Source organism: Urocitellus parryii, chromosome 12 (assembly GCF_045843805.1).
Source record: "Urocitellus parryii isolate mUroPar1 chromosome 12, mUroPar1.hap1, whole genome shotgun sequence".
Lineage (NCBI taxonomy): Eukaryota > Metazoa > Chordata > Mammalia > Rodentia > Sciuridae > Urocitellus > Urocitellus parryii.
Window position 1 is genome coordinate 30,768,046 of NC_135542.1, and position 13,765 is coordinate 30,781,810.

The 13,765-nt window shown below is 55.9% G+C and overlaps 1 protein-coding gene across 1 annotated transcript; it reads right to left on the reverse strand.

The window, feature by feature from the left end:
• Window positions 1–588: 588 nt before the first annotated feature.
• Window positions 589–8,475, reverse strand: Fabp1 (fatty acid binding protein 1). Its single transcript, XM_026409480.2, has 4 exons — window positions 8,344–8,475; window positions 6,645–6,817; window positions 5,415–5,507; window positions 589–3,951 (listed from the first exon to the last, which is right to left on the reverse strand). Exons 1-4 carry the CDS (start codon window positions 8,408–8,410, stop codon window positions 3,901–3,903), a joined length of 384 nt encoding a protein of 127 aa, XP_026265265.1. The 5' UTR covers window positions 8,411–8,475; the 3' UTR covers window positions 589–3,900.
• Window positions 8,476–13,765: the final 5,290 nt, after the last annotated feature.

Here is a 13,765-nt window from a genome sequence, read left to right on the forward strand (position 1 = left end):
GTCCTGATTTCCTGGGAGACTCTTGTTATTTCCATCAAAAAGTGTAGGTCTTGAGAATTGTCCTATTCCAAGAATGGCCTATTATCTTCTGAGACTTCAAATTTCTCACCAATGTTTTCTGAGACCCCGGAACAAACTCCGGGGTCTTAGGGATGTTCACAGACTTCTATGCAACCTTGGGCTACTACCACTGACCCCAGAACTCCACCCAGCCTCATGGAGTCAAGTGAGCTCCACAAGCTCCGGGTTTTCCTCCACCCCTGCTCCAGCCCCAGGACAACCCACTGCCTCCCTCTGAACATCATCTAGTGGCTGAAAACTCTGCAAAAGGCCACTCTTTGCAGAATATTAGTCCCTGACATTTGGCTCTTCTTCAAGGACACTCTCTTCTCTGGAAGGTTCTATAGGAAGACTGGCAGTTCTTTCAATCCCCATTCCGCAGACCAGGAGGCCACGCTCCACTGGCACATTCGAATGACCCCCTCTTCCTCCTGGATGGAAACCTCCCCAGCCCTCTTCCTTTCTGGGCCATGTTTTCTGCCCACCCACTGGTTGTCTCCCATGTCCCGGGTCATTTTTTTCCTCCCCGTCTTCCTGAAGCTGTTGTCTTGGTGAATTCTGTGTGTCTGTGATCCTCCTTCCCTCTCTCCTCCAGAGCTAGACTGCTCCTGTGCCCTGGAGCCCTGGTCTTCCTGTGACCCTGGGACCTGCTCCATGCTGGTTCCCCTCCCTCCAGGGTCCTGCCACTCCTCACCACTCTGCATCTTCAGATCAGGACTCTTGGACCTCCAAGACCCTTGGTCTCCATGGCGAGGGTTCTTTTAGTTGTAGTCTATCTGCTTTTCCTCCCTCTGCATTTCTGTGGAGCCCACTGCAGCCTGGCCCCACCCTGCCCTCCACTGCCCCTGCCCCTCCACTGCCCCTGCCCCTCCACTGCCCCTGCCCCTCCACTGCCCCTGCCCCTCCACTGCCCCTGCCCCTCCACTGCCCCTGACCCTCTACTGAAATGGCTCTTGTCCACTCTAGCGTTTGCTGTTGGGGCCTCGGATGAGTAGACTTCTCTCTACCCACTCCACTCCCTGACCGTGACTGACGTGACTGTTCCTTGGGAGGAGCCTCTGACGTTGTTGCTCCACCTGCCCCCATGTGTGGCATCACAGGAGGTGGTTCATCCCTCTATCCACCCTCTTCTCTCCACACACACTCCCTGCCTGTGCTCCAGTAGGTCCTCTGCTGAAGGGCTGCCTGGAGGATGATGCCCTGTTCCCTGACCTTGAGCTCCAGCTCCACTGCCCCCCCCCACCCCAGAACATCACCCCCAGGCATTGCCTCCCCTCTGATTGTGAACTCCTGGAGGGTGGGGCTGTTCTCACCCCAAAACCTGGCCCAGGCCCTGGAGCAGGACAGGTGCCTGGGAAATGTGTATGATGGATGGATGAATTTGCTAATTACTGAGCAGTGGGCACTTTGAGTTTTTGTGTTACAGCAATCGACAAAGCCCTTTAAGCCCTTTATGTTTCCAAGCAAACAGGTGTGGCTTCTAAGGACCTTGGAGCAGTGATGATGGATAATTTTTCCGCCCCAAACAGTCATCACTAGGGACTCCTGACTGCTGAGCACTTGAGTCTGACTCGGACGGAATCTTTTATTTTATTTAATTTCCGTTTATGTTTGAATAGTCAAAGCAATCAGTGGCTGCTGTGCTAGATTGTGCAATTTTAGGGGAGTAATTAAGGATAGGTTCCCCCCGCCCCCACCCCCTGCTCTCAGTACTAGGGGTTTAACCCAGGGGTGCTTTACCACTGAGCCATATCACCAACCCTTTTTTAAAAATTTTATCTTGAGACAGGGTTTCACTAAGTTGCTTAGGGCCTTGCTAAACTACTGAGGCTGGCCTCGAACTTTTGATCCTCCTGTCTCAGCTCCCAAGCCATGGAATTACAAGGGTGGGCCACCACTCCTGTCTCAGAGTAGTTTTTAAAGCTAGACTTCCTTCTCCTCCCCATCCCATGAATCATTTCCTCTAACCCAATCCGTGTTTTGAAAAGGGGAAGCACTCTTCTGGGTGGATGTAGACTGCTGCAGGTGTAGACCGCATCGCACCTGCAGACACCTGGCACGGCATCTGCGGCAAGCGCCCCCTGTCGGCGGGAGGACCGCAGCGCAGGCAAGGGGCCCGAGAGGTCGGGGCAAAAACAGCCCACCTTACCCACTGCTGTTGAGCCAATTTGTGTAAAGCAGATTTCCAGCCCAGGGTCTTCTGGGCATCTGTAAAAACCCAAATTCGCTTCTAAAATTAAATCTCCTTTTCAGTCCAAGTCATAATAGCGATCTTCCCCCAAATGAGTTCTCAGGGAGGAGCCTCGCTAGGAGCCGCGGAATTTTGTGTAGTCCTGGAGGTTTGCTCAGAGTACTTGGCTACTCTCTCTTCCTGCGGCTGGAGATCCAGAATCTCAGTGCCACCGCCCCTTGGGGCTGTGGATGAACCTCTTCTCTCAGCTTCTGCGTCTGCTCTCAGAGGTTAATTCCTGTGCTGCACAGTTGCTGCTAATGCTCTTACCAAACCCAGCGACATTCCCCGAGGAATCCAATGGCAACAGTGTCCTGCTTTACTCTGATGGCCTTTGGTGTGCACCAATTCATGGGCTTCTTGCAAAAGCTCTAGAGAAGGTCTCTTGCTGCCCATTTCACAGTGAGAATACCGAGGTCTAAAGTCATGGAGCAATTAGCTACAGTTACATCTTCAAGCCCAGAATTTTTTCTTAAGGCATATGCTTGTTAAGTTCATTGCCCTCTAAAAAATGGTTCCAAAAAATCATTTACTTGCAAAAGATTCATACAATGTAAATCAGGCAAAAAGCTTTTGACTTTCAAATTTGTTCCACCCTAGAGGTCATGGCTTTTATCCAGTGTTGCAACTAACTAGAGGTTTCCCAGTGTTCACCTATAGCTTTGTTTCATGTTTTAGCAAAATTTACAGAAATGATATTGTCAACATTGTTACAAAACTAGCTTTTTAAACAATGTGCTTTATCTTAAGGGACATTTCTATGCTGTACATGTAGACCTACCTTGTGCATTTAATGTATTGTGGGTTATTTCAGGGCATGCCTGGACCACAGTTCTGTTCTTGTTTAGCAGTGAGCATTTATTTACAACTTTAGGTTTCTGCATCTGTGTGTCTCTTCATGCCTGTGTATAGCACGTGTGTAAGAAGCCCTAGGACAGTGGCCTTGCTAGGTTTTAGGGATCACATTGTTTTCAATGTGATCAGGGATACTGTCAAGTGGCTCTGTATGGGCCTCACAGTGTTCACCTGCCATCGAAGGCAGGGCCTGTGCCCAAGTGGTTACATAGCTTGGGTGTTTCTTTTTACTATTGACTTTTATTTGGGTACCTCCTCCATAGTTACTATGGAAACAGATGTATTTCATGTGTGAGCAGCCTATTCACGTCCTCGACCCACCTCCCCATTGACTTGCAGGTCTGGTTGATCTCATGAGTAGAGCTGTCCTGTGTCTGCCCAGTGCTCTTGCCCCTATCCCTTCAGGGAGCCACACTCAGGACAAGCCCACTGCACACCCTCTTTCTCCAGCTCCTTGCCCATGGGGCTGGCTGGGGAGGGCTGTGCCAGGGCCACCCTACAGATGCGGCACACCTGGAGTTCCTGTCAGGGACATCGGAGAGGGCAGGCTGAGGTCTACAGTGCAGGGTGAGACCTGCCCTCCGGTCCTGAGCTGGTGGGGTGGAACCTGGGGATCATGATCGTAGGTGGCTCATAGGTGGCTCATGGGTGACTAGGAGTCATCCAGACCATCAAGAAGAAAAATCATTTTTAAAACAAACTTCACTTTATTACATTAATTTTACACAGTAAAAGAATATAAAATGCAGACTTGTCTATATTCTCTTGCTGATTCTCTTGAAGACAATGTCACCCACAGTCATGGTCTGAAAGCCAGAAAAAGAAAACATGAATTGTTCACCTGATGTTAAATTGTAACAAAATAAAACAAAAACCAAGTTCCCAAAATAGCCTAGGATATGCCGACATGTGAAACAAACAACTCAAAGATCCCGCTGTTTTCTGTGGGACCGGAGGAAGCACTGGCAGTTTGTCCTAAAACCCTGTGCCAGCCTTCATCACTTCCCTTTTGGTGTGGAGATCTGTCCTGCCATTTACTGAATTATCTTGTACATCGATGGCTGTTATAGCAAGACCACCCAAACCAGCCTAATCCAATCAAATTTCCCAAGATTTCACTGAGTACCTATTATGCACCAAACACATGCTCTGAGTGTCAAGGACACATGTACACAGACACATGGAGCAACTGGCCAGGAGCATGGTGGCCCTTACCACTTTCTGCCCAGGGCTGAGTGGGGCAGTGACAGTGAGTTCTGTGTTATGAAAGGACGTGCCCTCCGCCCTGTGGGCACTCTGGAACGTGACAGTGGTGGTGACCTAGCAGGTGATGAAAGGAGCTCCTGAACTTGGGCAGCAGGGAGGGGCTGCTGCTGATTGAATGGGAGCCCTGGAAGGATGGCCCTGGACAGGTTAGCCTGACTAGTGAGTCCCTTGTCCTGCCTCCCCTCAGGAGACCCGAGGATGAGGCCAGACAGAGGTTATGTAAGGCTGCTGGCGGGGGCTCAGTCCTGGCGGCTCAGCTCCACTGCCCTCCTCTGCCCTGCAAGTCCTGCTTGAGGGCTGTGGCTCTTGGGTTGGGGACAGCCTCCTGGGCAGCCTCCTTCTGCAGCTCCTTGAGCCTCGTGCTGGGGGCAACACTGCAGAGCGACAGGCAGATGCAGCCTGTGCTGGGGAGGCTGGCCAACGCCAGGTACTGGGGTGCCTCACCCCTGAGGGCACCGCCCATCAGCTGCATCAACTCGCCCCCAGGGCTTGTGGGTTAGTGCTGGCAGGAGGCAGGGCTGCTGCTCTGAACCTCCGAGAGGCCATAAAACAGGAAAGGCAATGAAGAAGCCTAACTCGGCCACAGCCTCGAGGTGTGTGGCTGCTGTTTCCTTGGGAAGGGTGGCTCCAGGAGTCCAGAGGCCAGCAGAGGGACACCCGCAGACTGGCTGCATTTCCTCCCAGCGGGGACAGGAGGAGGTGAGCTGTGCCTCTGTCCCCAGCTCCTCCCTCACGCCAAAGGTTTGGGTGTTCAGGCACCAGTTCAGCGACCCCTGCCCTTAGCTCCATGCTGCTGCGGCTCCCCATCTAGAAACGCTGCTGTTGACCTGTGTGCGAACCACCTGTGCGTAAGGGCTCCTCCAGGAGTGGAAGGTGACACTGACAGCAGCAGCACACTTGGAGACTTGGGGCCAGGCTGGCAGGGTGGGGGACCCTGAGCAGATCCTCACCCCCACCTCTCCTCTCCCAGCACTGGGAGCCGAAGCCCCGAGCACCAACTCACACTGGTGATGATGTCACCGTTGAGTTCAGTCACAGACTTGATGTTTTTGATAGTTGTCACCAGCTTGTTGTCACCTTCCATGTTGACCACTGTCTGCAGGAGACGGAGAGGGCCTGTGAGGAGGGGTCTGGGAGTGGGCAAGACCCTTGCCATGAGCCTGGCTCCCCTGCACAGGGTCAGCTTCCAAACACCCAAACTCCCGGCCCTGTGCTCCCAGCGGCCTCTCGGGCTCCAAGGAGCGAGGTGCACTTCAGAAGGAGAGAGGAGCCAGCACCGTGCGGCCGGAAGTGCATTCTGTGGCATTGACCCAGAAAGACCCCAGGACCTAAGTGTTCCCAAACACAAATGCTAGGATAGAATCAACTAAGGTCCCAATTCTCCAAGCTGGTGGAGGGAGGCCAAATTCACAGCGCTGGCCAGCTGAGAGAACACGTGGCTTGCTTTGGCATGTACCCATCCTTCCAGAACATTCCTCTTTTCTCCTGTAGCCCTCCTTCCGAGCCTTAGGCATGCCGGAAGAGGTAACACAGAAACCCAGCCAGGAGCAGAAGATGCTGGCCAAGGTGAAGCTCTGGCCTCAAAGCGTTCCAATGGAAAGGCCTGAGGGGACCCTGTGGGCCTGCAGCTCCGGAATCCCCTCCTGGCTCACACATCACGTCTGCAGGGCAGAGGTGGAGGCAGCTGGGAGAGGCACAGGGACACCTGGGAGCAGAGGAGACAGGCTCGGTGGCTCTGGCTCCACCGGGTGCACATGGTCCTGTGGGGCACCTCAGAGGCCCATGGAGATGGTGCCATAGGACAGGCACCACGGCATGCACACGGCCCTGCCCAGCTCCCGTCGCACCCCAGGTTGGCAGCCTGTGTCATGTGGGAGCCAAGGTCGGGCAAAGCCGGGCCTGCGCTCCTGCCGAGGCTTGTGGTCCTGTGCTGCCGGCACCTCTGGAGACCTTCCCCACACCCTCTGGGCTCATCAAGGGCCTCACTAATGCCTGCTGGGCTCCTCCGAGGCTCTCGAGAGCCAGGGGTGTTGGGCCTGGAGAAGGAGAGCCTCAGAGTCATGCTCTGAGCGGGCTTCCCATGTGGCCGAGCACCCGGGATGGGCCAGGGAATATGAAATGGGCTTCCCCAGGGCCATCTGCTGCCCTCCCCTCATGGGGTGCCCGCAGTGGGAACCGGGAGGCTCAGGCAGGAAGCCTCGGAGGCAGAGGTGGCTGCAGGGGTGCCTCTTACCTTGACCTTCTCCCCGGTCATGGTCTCCAGCTCGCACTCCTCCCCCAGGGTGAACTCGTTCTGGATCACCTTGGAGCCGGTGGTGATGGTGAGCTTGAAGTGCTTCCCGTTCTGCACCACCTCCGACACCCCCTTGAGGTCCTTCCCCTTCTGGATGAGGTCATCGGGCAGACCTGGGGAACTGGGAGGCTTAGAGACGGCAGGGTGGAATGCAAAGCTGGGCAGAGAGAGACTGACATGGGGGCAGGACAGTGCTGACCCCCGAGGCCTGAGAGCATGGCGCTTTGGCCTCCAAAGGGAAGGTGGGTGGTGCTGGGCCTGCTGCCATCTTGCCAGTTCATTCATAGAGGATACTCCTGTGCCTGGAACCTTCCCTCTGCGGCTCCCTGCCTCCCACTCACGGCCACTCCCCCTTTACTTGGCTCTTGGAGTGTACGCAGCCCACCCTCCACACCCTGAGGCACCAGAGCCTCTGTTCTCCAGACCAAGTCGCTCCTGAGGTGGCGGGGGCTATGGACACCCAGGCCAGACCAGGCACAGTTGGGCAGCGTGGGCAAAGCTGTTCCTTATAGAGTCGGGTGCGGGGCACCTCCTGCAGCAGGGTGGCACTCCTGGTATGGGTGGGCATTTGGACACACAGGTGTGGGACCTGCTGCAAATGGGGGCTCTGGGGGTTCCTGGAGGCCTCCTTTCCTGTCCCTCCCCCAGCACCCTCCCCCTTCCTGCTGCACCCTCCTCTCCAGGCTACCCCCGCCAAGCAGGCGTCCTCCCCAGCCCCTGGTGGCACTTGCTCATTTTCCAAGGCTCAGCCTCCCTCCACACCCTCCTGGACCTGGGGAGGCCAAGGAGTTAACGCAGGCCTCTGGGCCCAGAACCTACTTCCAGTCCCACCCAAACCCTTCCCACCATGTGACCCTGGCCACAACTACCCAGCCTTTCTCAGCCTCAGTTGCCTCCACTGTGAAATGGGGAACTCACTGTGCCCATCTCAGCAGTTTGTGAGATTGGTGGGGCATTGAGGATCCTGGCTAGGCACGGTGTCCTACACAGCAGGGGGCACCTGCTCACATTCATCTCTGCTCTCTAAACTGCGCCCTGGAAATGTGGCTCATTGTCATCTGACTCCTTGATTATCTGTCCAGCACAGAGCTTGATATGTGGCTGGCCTGGAACCAAGGCTGGCATGAAGGGATGAAGGGATGGCTGGGTGGCTGGGTGGGTGGGTGGGTAGATGCATGGATAGGTGGATGGATGGGTGCGTGGGTGGGTGGGTAGATGGGTGGATGAGTAGGTGGATGGGTGAATGAGTAGATGGATGGATGAGTGGGTAGATGGGTGGGTGGGTGGATGAGTAGGTGGATGGGTGGGTGGGTAGATGGATGGGTGGTTGGGTGGGTGGGTGGGTAGATGGGTGGATGAGTAGGTGGATGGGTGGGTGGGTAGATGGATGGGTGGATAGATGGATGGATGGACAGGCTCACACAGTGAAGTTCCAGAGAACATGAGCTTCAGTCCAGATCAGCTCTCTTTTCACTGGCCATGGGTGGCCTTGTCCAGGGAGTCACAGTGCAAGTGGCAAAAGATCGCAAAAGACCACTGACTGACCCTAGTCCAGTGTGCCTCAGCCTCTCCTCCATCTCAGCCTCAGGCCCTGGAGCCACCCCAGCAGGATCAGACTCACCACCCGTCCAGCACTCACCAATTGCCTTCATGAAGGGCTCGAAGTTCTCCTGGCTCTGCACCTGGTACTTGCCGGAGAAGTTCATGGTGGCGGTGAAGCTCCCTGTGCCCACTGACACTGCTGGCTGGGCTGCTCACTTCTGCAGCTTTATAGGGGCTTCTTCCCTTTCAAATATCGGCCATAGGTCAGTAGCTGTCGATTTCTTTATGGCCAGGTTCAAACATTAACTTCCGAGAGCAATGGTCAACGATAAAATCCAGGATGGGCACATCAGAGGTTTTCCCTACTCAGCAAACAGCGATGATGCCAATCGGGGCAAGCCCGAGGGCCCTGCAGCCTCTCAGTTGAGTGCCCACCCTTCATGGAATGTGCATGCATGCACACTGTGTACAGGTGTGTGTGCACGTGTATATACACACGGGGTGAGTGCGCATCTGTACGTGTTCACGTTTGTATGTGTACTGTACACACGTGGGTGAGTGAGCATCGGTACATGTGCATGTTCATATGTGTACTGCACATGTACACAACACACCCAGTTTGGGCTCAGAACCTTCCTTACTTACACGGCCTTAGGGTTGGTCCCCACTGCTGTCATTGTCACAGACTTGATGTTCACAAAACTGTCATCACCTGTCACATCTCCACAGTCCAAAGCTCTCCTGAGTGAAGTGGTGAAGTGGCCCTGGCTGCGTGTGGGGCAAGCCACTCACACCCAGTGTGTGCAAATGGGGAAGCATTTCTTTGGCAGGACATGGTCAGGGAAAGGAAGAAGGAGGGCTCTGCTGACTCACCCCAACAAGGGACAAGGGATGGGTGACATGTGTGAACTTGACCCTGCACTTGCAGAGACCTGAGGCTGCTCTAGCCTATCTTGAGGTGCAGTGGATCTGTATCCCCTACTTCCACACCTGAGGGGCTCTGGATGAGCATTGCCCACTTCTCTCGCTCCCCCATCTGGATGAGGTGCCAGCCTCTGCATCAGCAGTAGCCCGTCCCTGTCCACCAGGCCTGTCCACTCTCGGCTGCACAAGTCATCCTGACGTGCAGCCTGAGCACATACTCCTGTTTCAGCCTTCAGGGCTGCGTGTCACTCAGAGGCCACAGGCTCTGGGCATCTGGAGGGTGCTGGTGTCCTGTGTCCCAGGCAGACGACCCTCCAGCAGTGCTGTCCTTTGCCAGCATGAGCTCTGGTTTCTACCTGGGACGTGATTGCCCTGCTCCACTTCTAGCAGGGTTCCCAGCCCCAAGTCACCTTGCTGCCCTTTCCCCTCTTTCTCTGCGGGCCACAGTCACAGGCAGGCGCTCACATGGGGCGACTGTGCCTCTGTCTGCACTCACAGGGGGCTCCTCTGCCCTCCTCCACCTGTCAACCGCGTGGCTCCTCTGTGAGCCCCCAGGACTGCAGCTCTGCCAACCTCTGTGTCCTGAGGCCTGCAGGACACCTTCCTGTGCCTTCTTTCCTGAGGGTTTTTCTTGCTTTCCCTAATACTCGGCACAAATTAGGACCGCATCAGAGACGGATCAGCAAATAAGAACCATCGAAGCTCCCGAGGCCACGCTCTCCTGGTTGAGGGAAAGAGAGATGGTCAGCAATCCTCCGTCCTGCCAGCCAGGAGACGGGGGGTTGGTTTATCATGATTAGTCTGAATGGGCTGCAGCTTGGTGAAGAGTCCAGTGGGACGGGTGTGGGCAGGGCTGCCAAGGTGTACCTCTAGCCTGAACCTCCCAGTCCGCGTGGCCTTTCTCCTCCCCTGCCACCTGGCTCTGCCACTCTGGCCTGTGCTGAGCAGGTGGCTTCAGAGCCCAGACTCTGAGCTCTTGGACAGCTCTGTCCCCTCCCCAGGGACCCCACCTGTCCCTACTTGCAGCACAATAACCCCTTAGGTCTAAACGTTCACTGCCCAGCTGCTGTCCCCTGCTCTGCCCCCAGTAGCTGGCTGGGCGGTGGGCTGTCTGCTCTGGTAGCCAGGCAGCCCCAGTCTCTGGTCAGGCAGGAGATGGGAAATGTGGGTGGATAAGAGCTCACACAGGGGCATCGGTGCCCTAGGAGGCACCCAGGGAGCTCAGGCCGATGCAGCCGCACCAGGCACAGCTGTGGCTCTGTCCCCTGTGTCCCCCACCCCAACCTCTGTGCCTCCAGGGTTTACATCTGCTGTTCTGAAAATGCTCTCTGCACCCGCATCCCTGCTGGGTGGGGTCAACATGTACCCTGCCATCTGCTGACAGTGTTGGGCACACTGGAGCACGCGGCCCCCTGAGAACTCTGGCGGTTCCTAGGCACCACAGTCACCTGGGCACAGGGATGGGGATGGGCAGGGGCCTCAAAGGATGATGGGCACAGGCATGACCCTGTCATCTTGCTCTATCTTGACTTTGTGTCTTTTGATGTGACCCGCTGTTCTGAGGGCTCATTTGGACTCCAGTCTCCAAGTGGGACCCTGCTCTTCCATTTTTCTCTAAGTGAGAAAGTAAAAAAGCCATTATCTCAGGAAGTGGCCTGAAAATTCCTCTTGGAGAGGGTGTGTGTGTGTGTGTGTTTGTGTGTGTGTGTGCCCGCGTGCGTGCACATGTGCAGGATAAGCTGCTCGGGAGAGAGGGTGGGGAGCCCCCAGACCTGTGTGTCCTTAAGAGGTGGGTGGGAGAAGACACAGGCTGTCCTGATGTGCAGGGGACCACTGAGGACCCAGGGAGAGGGGAGAGGAGAGGGGCCCACGGGAGGGCTTGGGGTGGGGTCACTTTCAGTTCCCAGTGGCCACAGGCCAAGGTCCTAGGATGCTGCCTGTCTGCGGCAGAGTGAGTGCCTGTCTGTCTGTCTCTAAGTCCCTCTGGTGTGACTGCAAAGGCTGTGGTGAGACGCACTAAGTGAATCACAAGTCATTGTTAGGATCGAGAGCGTGACCTCGGCGGGCCTGTGACAGCTCAGGCAGCTAACCTGGAAAGCAGTGTGGCAGGAAGCTGAAGGTCCACAGGGATGCCCCAGAGGGGTCCCCAGAAATCCAAGGAACTCAAGCTTACTTCATATAGACTCTGGAGTCCTGTGTGCCCCAGGTGGCATCTGGGTCATGTACGTTGCCTAAACCTGGGGTGACAGCCGCCCTGTGTCTGTCTGATGAGCAGTGGTCGAGCCCAAGGCTAAATCCAAGATGTCCCGAGACCTCCTCCACCGGCCTCCCTTACCACCCAAGGACCGTTGCCAACACCTGTGGAGGAGTGGATGGGAAAGGGCTTGGGGTGGCGGAGTAACCAGAAGTAGAGAGCACGCCTGGCAGGCACGAGGCCCTGAGTTTGAGTCCCAGCATGGCAGAGAGAGAGACGGGGGGTGGGGTGGGGGTGGGGAGAGAGGGAGAGAGAGAGAGAGTTTAGAGACTTACAACTTAAAGCCAATGAAACAAAAAAAACCCTGTGAACAAGAGCAATGGTCATCGCCGCCCTACCCATCGAGTGCGCAGGGGCCGGATCCGGGCAGCCCTCACCCTAGGCACTCTCTTGCACCCTGTAATCTCCACACAGAGCCCCTTCCCTTGACCATAGGCTTCAGAGGGCTGGGCCAGTGCAGCCCTGAGTCTAGGGTGGGGAGTGAGGGAGGGGCAGGTTCCCTTCAGGGAAAGTCAGCCTCCATCCCAGGACCCCTGGGGAAGGCCCAGTCCATGTGACTTTCTAAGAGCAGGACCCATGGCCATCTCCCCGTGGACGCCCTGCCTGGCCCCACACTTCCTACTCTGAACAGGCAACTCCTGCAGACGAGGAACAGCACTGGGGATGTGACCCAGGCTGGTCAAAAGCTGGCACAGCTGGTGAGGAAGTGACCGCTCCCCAGAAGGGTCAACGCCCAACAGGCAGAGAACAGGGGAACCAGGATGATGGGTGGGAGGCCAAGAAGCCCCTCCCCCAGCTCCAGACGGGGCCATTAACAGTCAACCAGGGCCCCCCACCCCCGGGTCTGGAGCATTGTAGCCATTTCAAAACCTAACACTTTTGAGTAGTTTTCCATAAAATTAGGAGAGGGTAATGACATCTTCCACCCACTGGCTGAGCAAACATAGGAGATAAGCTGAATTACAATGACAAAGTTCAAGTGGCTTTCAGAGAAAAAAGGCTCCAACTCCCTGGGCACAGTCCTATGTCTGTCAACCCAGAGATGGCGCAGCCACACCAGGTCCGCTAGGCTTCCCCCACCTCACGCTGCCTACTCAGATGGGAGTGAGTGCGCTTGGTGGTGGCCAGGAGGTGATCAGCATTCATTTTAGAACAGGCACCTCTGCAGGTGTGTCTGACCCTGGGTGCCCGCCTGCTGCACCAGCTTGCCCATTTCCCGGAGCCCAGGGCTGCAGAGCAAAAGGGCAGGGCCAGCTCTTCTTCACCCACCGCGTGGTTCTGGAACCTCCTGCCTCCGCCTCCCAGTCTATTAGATGGTCACGGGGTTCTTGCTCTTGTGAAAGATCCATGTAAACTGCCAAGTCCTCAGGAACATGGAGCTCACACCACAGGGGACCAGGGCCCCTCACATTTGTCTCTCAGGGTCCTAGGGGCACCCTGGCCCAGGACCCATCTTTCAGTTAATCCCCTGGCTTGGCGGCAAGCTTCCTCCCATCTCCCGGCCAGTCACTCAGATGGGTCACCCAGGTCACAGGCCTGAGGCTCCTCTTGGCTCCTGCAGGCTGTGAACTCCAGCGCCTGGTCACCTGGGCTTAATTCCAGATCTGCCAACCACTCGGGGGCCCAGCCTCCACCTTGGGCTTCCTGCTCTGCCTTCCTACCCGCTGTCCTGGCACCTGGGAGTCTCACTTATTTATTTTTCTCCTGTGACTTTGGCCACTCTAGGCCATGCTTCAGCCGCAGCGGCAGCCATGCTGGGGGCTTCATTGGCTCAGTTGCTCACTCCATTGGTGCGGGAGGACCTGTGCTTGTACACGCTGTTTTAAGACCTTCCTGTAGGACCCCTGGATGAACATACAGTAACAAAAACAGTTTTAAAGACATTGTTAGGCGTCATTGCACATGTGCCTGTTTTGTTCTTCAGTCCTGGTAAGTTCCTTAAAGAACTCGCCTGTCACAACTGTACCCACCTAGGAGGGGACCTGCCTTAGGGGATCTGCAATAGCTGTGGCATGTTTTAGAAACCCACCCACTTGAAGAACCCACCAGGACTCAGGGGTAAAAACATGCCCAAGAGAAACGCAGGTGGTGGCTTGCACTGTGAAAGGGGTCACGCAGCAGAGCACCCAGAGTGAGCGTGCAACCAACACCCTTCCCTGACATGGTGACATTTTAGGAATGTCCTTGATAAAGTGAAGCCTTCCTGTGACTCACTCTGGGGTCCCCAGAGAGCTCTTCACATGGCAGGTGGAAGAGCCCGTGGAGGACACAGCAGGAGGTGGGGGACGAGCAGGCTGGCGGAGTCCAAAAAGAACTCAACGCTTATCCGCAGCCAGCACCT

What these genes read in the sequence shown, in the direction of transcription:
- Fabp1 (XM_026409480.2), bottom strand. Translation starts at nt 8,410, where the DNA reads ATGAACTTCTCCGGCAAGTACCAGGTGCAGAGCCAGGAGAACTTCGAG. An exon ending in GCCCTTCATGAAGGCAATTG is followed by an intron (nt 6,818 to 8,343) that starts GTGAGTGCTGGA and finishes CCAGTTCCCCAG; the next exon opens with GTCTGCCCGATGACCTCATC. An exon ending in TGACCGGGGAGAAGGTCAAG is followed by an intron (nt 5,508 to 6,644) that starts GTAAGAGGCACC and finishes CGTCTCCTGCAG; the next exon opens with ACAGTGGTCAACATGGAAGG.